The 5,136-nt window shown below is 56.7% G+C and overlaps 1 protein-coding gene across 2 annotated transcripts in view; it reads right to left on the bottom strand.

Moving 5' to 3' along the window:
- Positions 1-5,136, bottom strand: part of PANK4 (pantothenate kinase 4) — a 25,263-nt gene that overhangs the window by 19,458 nt on the left and 669 nt on the right. Inside the window, exons 2-3 of one of the 2 annotated variants that reach the window (XM_011987217.1) lie at positions 907-989; positions 289-503 (exon numbers count right to left, since the gene is read on the bottom strand). In XM_011987217.1, coding sequence (XP_011842607.1) covers positions 289-503; positions 907-989 — 298 coding nt within the window. The remainder of the gene's footprint in view (positions 1-288; positions 504-906; positions 990-5,136) is intronic. The other variant, XM_011987219.1, reaches the window with a different exon arrangement.

Genomic DNA, 5,136 nt, shown 5'->3' with positions numbered 1-5,136 from the left:
GCAGCCGGGCCCAGTACAGACCACAGACGGGTGTAGCACGCAGGCCTGCCCGGCCCAGAGGGGCAGCCGGGCCCAGTACAGACCACAGACGGGTGCAACACACAGGCCTGCCCGGCCCAGAGGGGCAGCCGGGCCCAGTACAGGCCACAGACGGGTGTAGCACGCAGGCCTGCCTGGCCCAGAGGGGCAGCCGGGCCTGTGCATGATCCGAGGCACGATCGGACGCACGAGCACCAGGGACTTGGGGCAGCCACATGTTCCTTCCTCGCCCTCGAGGTCCCCACTCACTTCAGCCGCAGCTTCTCTTCGATGAGGTCCTTGAACTTGTAGGCCCCGCCCCCGGTCGCCTGGATGACCTTGGTCTCTGTGTTGACGAGATGGTCTTTGATGAAGTCCAGGCAGGCTTCGATGTAGGTATTCTCAAACTTAATGAAGTGCAGTCGAGCAGTGATCTCTTCTTGAACTGAGATCTCGTAGGGCGGCTCGTGATCACGTTCTGTGTCCTGGAAAAGAGAGTAGGGGAGGCCGCATGAGTGTGGGACACCGTGCTGGGCTGGGCCGGGCACACCCTGCCCTAGTGGAACTGGCCGTTCACACCAGCCTTCAACCAGGCAGGGCTCTGAGGCAGAATCCTGGGCAAGAGGGAGGAGCCCAGGACTGTGGCGACCTCAGGGCCACCCAGCAGGAGCAGAAGCCTCCCCCAGCGGGAGCACGGGCAGGCACAGGTTCCTGAAAAGGGTCTTACAGGGACACGGTGGAAGGCAGGGGAGGCTGTCCGTGCTAGAAACTCCCAGGACATGGAAGCCGAGGTCTGCGGCAGCAGAGGGGTGACTGAGTGACAAGTGCCAGGTTCAAGATGACAGAGGAGCGGCTGCCCCGCCCCGGGAGGTCACGGCGCAGGCTCACCTTTCCCGAGTGGTCGAAAGACCGCACCTTGGCGACTTTGTGCTGCACTGTTGAATAGTAGGCCAGCTTGGTTAGCGACCCGCCTGCAGGGGAGACATACACCGGGCGGAATTCAGGACCAGGACAGAGCGGGGCTGGGGGTCCACATCCCCCACGCTCTCTGGGTGTCTTGGAGACTAAAATCTCTGTGGATGAGGGGTTTGGGGCTACTGGAACTTAAAAACCCTGTGGGCGCAAAAGAGGCGACGGGAAAATGAACGATCAAATCTACACTTTTCTTTTTCCAAATTCTGCTCCTCCTCAGCTCCCTGGCCACACTGAGTTCAAGAGGTCCCACTTCCCCATGGCACCAAGTCCGGCAGATGAAAGGGAGAGCTGTCTTGCTTTGGGTAACCTTGGTTATCCTCATTGCTTTAAGAAAATTCAGTTTCAAGTGATCTTGCTAATGACCCAAAGCGAAAAGCTGACAAATCCAGGCGTTTTAAGAAGCACACCCTCGTTTTAAGAAGCACACCCTTGTTTTAAGAAGCACACCCTCGTTTTAAGAAGCACACCCTCGTTTTAAGAAGCACACCCTCGTTTTAAGAAGCACACCCTCAACACAAAGGAGGCTCTTTTCACAGCCCAGGGCAGTCACCCGGCCTGAGCAGCTCCCCTACCCTGGAGAGGCAAACGGTGCCGCTGGCCACTCTCGAGAGGCTCTGGGCAGAAAATGCAGCCCCAGCCCCAAAGCAGCCAGAAGAAGTCAGAGGCCACCAAGGTCTCTTTCCCCAAGGGCCAGAGTGTGTCTGCGGTTCCACAGAAGCCCTGCGGCTCCCAGGACGATGCTGTGATCAAACGCTGGAAGGGGCTTTACGCATCTGAGCCCGGTTTCAGGGAAAGGTGAAAAGATTCTCGGAGAAGGCCTTTAAGGACAAATTCTTCTAAGTTTAAAAAAAAAAAAGGACATTTTTGAGGCTACAGTAGTATTCATAGATTTGAAGCTCCATGAATGACAAACAGAGAAAGAAACAAAATGTGTGACTTTAAGTTCACCATGTGGTGTACAGTGACTGAACAGAGTGCATTTTTTATGGGGCCTGAAAAAAAGAGGCAAAAATCCCGCATCATGAGAGTAAGGAGGCTAAAGCGATGTTCAAATGATTGTGTTTTGACAAAATACTATAAGGTTGAGAACAAACACTCATCGGTAAAGAGATCTGGAAACAGCCAGTGTTGTTCACGTAACAAAACCCATCGTGGCCAGGCCCCACAGCAGCCGCCTCATGGCACTGCCTGCCTGGTGGTGAGCGCGGGCTCCCCGACGGCCGGCGTACAGTCCAGTGGACGCGTCACAGGATCAACCTGATCCCCTGGCCTGTGGCTTTAAGCCTCCTTGTCCCTCCCCCTGCCCCCAATCCTGGCCAGGCCTAGAGAGTCTCACTAAAATGCACCATGTTGTCGACTCACCTCGGCAAATAAATCATTTTCTAAAATGACGGATGATGCAAGAGGATGAAGATCTATTTTAAGAGACTCACCAAAAGTCACTATAAACAAACTCTCAGGTCACAGAAATCCAGTTTCAGGACCTGGGTTTTTTGTGTTAAAGACACGCCCAAACAGGATGTACTGGGGTTGGGACAGCAGTGGGGGTGGGTTGGTTTCTGCAAGATACGCATCCTCCCTCCCCGAGACCCCCTGCACTGAGAAGCCTAGCAAAGCCAGTGTTCCCTCTTCCTACTCCCCACACCCGGGGGGAACAAAAGGGGGCCTCAGGCGCGAGGAGGGCACCCAGAGCAGGAGGTCTTTTGGAGCAGAGGGAGCCTGTGGGCGGGGATCCTTCCGGGCTGAGCTCAGGGGCCCCTTGGAATCACAACAAACCGCCTGGCAAGGCAGTGACAGGCTTGCCCCCTGGGCTCTCCAGGCTGCCCGCGCTCCACTCTGAGGCCAACAGCATCGGCTGGCTGGTGGGGAAGGGGGCTTCCCAGAGGTTTGGTCACGTGTGCTCTTCACACCTGAGCCAAGGCCTTCTAGTTCTCCCTGTCCCACAGGCCCCCGTCCCTTCTTCCATTCTCTCTGGTCCTGTCTTTCCTCTTTGGGCACCAATGGAGGGCAGGACAGCCCAGCAGACACCACGGCCCTGTGGCCCCTTCCTGTCCCACACGCCCCTGAGAAACCCTCTCCACGGCCCGCAGAAACCTAAAATCAGATCAAAGCTGCAGGTGTGTTTTGAGAAACGCAATGTCCCTGCTGCTTTCAAAGAGGTGAATCTGCTCAGCAGATATCAGCGTCCCATCCAGGGGAAACCAGCTTGCCAAAACCCAGGGCAGGTGAGCTTTCCTGGATCGGGAAACATGGGCAAGGGAAGAGGAAATGGGAGAAGCCTGCTTTTAAACAATACTATTGACAAGCACGTTGTCTTTGAGGGTTCCTGGGTTGAAGACACCCCACCCTCAGCCGTGGCCTCCCAGCAGCTGGGTCAGGAGTAACAAACAAAAGGTCTTCTCTCAGTGTCAGTCAATAGGTCCTCCTAAGAACCAGAGACACAGGACCCAGACACAGGGAGAAACGTTGAAGAGAGGAAATAAATCCCAGCACTAAACAGACCTCTTAGAGTGTCCTTCTACCAAGAAACCCTCTGGGCTCAGCCCGGAGAACAGGCTGGTGCTCCAGGGCCCTCCAGGGCTGCGACAGCCCTTCCTGGACGGTTCCAGCTCTGCGGTTTCGCTGGCCTCTGGTGGCCACACAGAACATCCACGGTGAGCCCTGTTCTCCTGGCCATTCCCCAGGTGACTTATGCAGGTCAACTGCAATTGCATTTCACAAATATTTAATCCCGACTTGTTCCCGGTAACAGAATCCCCCAGTGTAAGGGCAGCAGAACCTTTCAGAGCACACGCTCTACCGAGCCCAAAGGTCTCAGAAGGCTGGGGAGCCTCTGGCGAGGCCTGCAGTAGACGATCCCCTAAGCTGGGGCTGCAAGCTCAGCACCTGCAGTCCAATAGGCAGTCGGTTCCAAGTCCTATGAGGGTTCCCTAAAGATGCTACTCACACATCCTTATACCTGGCACCAGGCCACACCCCTAAGAAGCACTGCCTCTCATAAGCTCACTGCAAGGTGGGAGCCAGGACCTACAGCTGCTTCCATTCTCATGCCCCCACTTCCCTAGAGGACACCCTTCCCTGGCTGGGCACCTCAGAGAGATGGTGACACCAACGACCCCAAGGACATCACAGCAGCAAACATGTTGGATGCACCAGGAGCATATAGTTCAGAGGGAATGGCCTGGGTCTGAGTCCCAATTTTTCCAGGGAGGTGGGAAGCAGTCAGCAGGAGGCCCATTCATCCCAGTATTTACTGGGCGGCAAAGACAGGTCGGGTATCCTTTTGGGGGCTGGGGCTACAAGACACACCCCCGCTTTTGTGAGATTCACACATAAGCGGACTCAGCCTACAGCAGGAACGTGTGCTAAGAGGGAGAGATGTGTGAAGCGGCAGTGGCTATTCAAGGGGGTTTCTCCTGGTGAAGCTGCCCTCAGGAAGCCCTCATGTCTGAAACATGGGCAGAGTAGGAGAGTAGGGAGTGGCAGGTTCAAATCCTGGTTCTGCCACTTTCTAGCCGGATGACCCTGGGCAAATGAGTTCACCTTTCTGGGTCTTAGTATCCTCATCTAGAAAATGGGAGTAATTCGCGTTTCTCCTCTAGGGGTGTGATCCAGGAGTCAGGAGCGTGGGAAAAGGGTCTAGAACAGAGCCTGGCCAGCCGTCATTACTGAGAGCACTGCCATCAGGCAGGAGGGTCTGCAGCGGACCCTGGAGAGGCCAGGGCAGAAATGCAGGCCGCCTTGAAGGCCACGGAAGGCACGAGTGGCTTTTAAACCAGAGGCACGAGCTCCCAGGACCTACGTCCACGGCCGCCTGAACTCACGCCCGGTGTCCACTCTCCAGAGAGCGGGGCCTATGCACGGACTGTCCGGCCCGCGGGCCACAGCTGCCCAGGCCTCGGGAACGCGGGGCCTTTTCGGGGCCACTCTGCCAAGGGCTTCCCGCCGAGCTCGTCCTCATCTAGACCAGAACTAAGGACCCCAATTCTCAGGCCAGCCACCGGCCAAGCGGCAGAGCCGGGGCGCCCAGCTGCCCATGCGGCCGAAGACATAAAATTCCGTATGCTCCAGGGCCAGACTGGCCGCCGACCCTCCCACCTCGCGGCGGGTAACGCTGGACCCCGGCCCCCAGCCTCCTAGGAC

The sequence above is a fragment of the Mandrillus leucophaeus genome, unplaced genomic scaffold, assembly GCF_000951045.1.
Source record: "Mandrillus leucophaeus isolate KB7577 unplaced genomic scaffold, Mleu.le_1.0 Scaffold305, whole genome shotgun sequence".
In the NCBI taxonomy this organism is placed as follows: domain Eukaryota; kingdom Metazoa; phylum Chordata; class Mammalia; order Primates; family Cercopithecidae; genus Mandrillus; species Mandrillus leucophaeus.
Note: the sequence above shows the minus strand (reverse complement) of the source record. Positions and strands in the feature narration are given on the sequence as shown.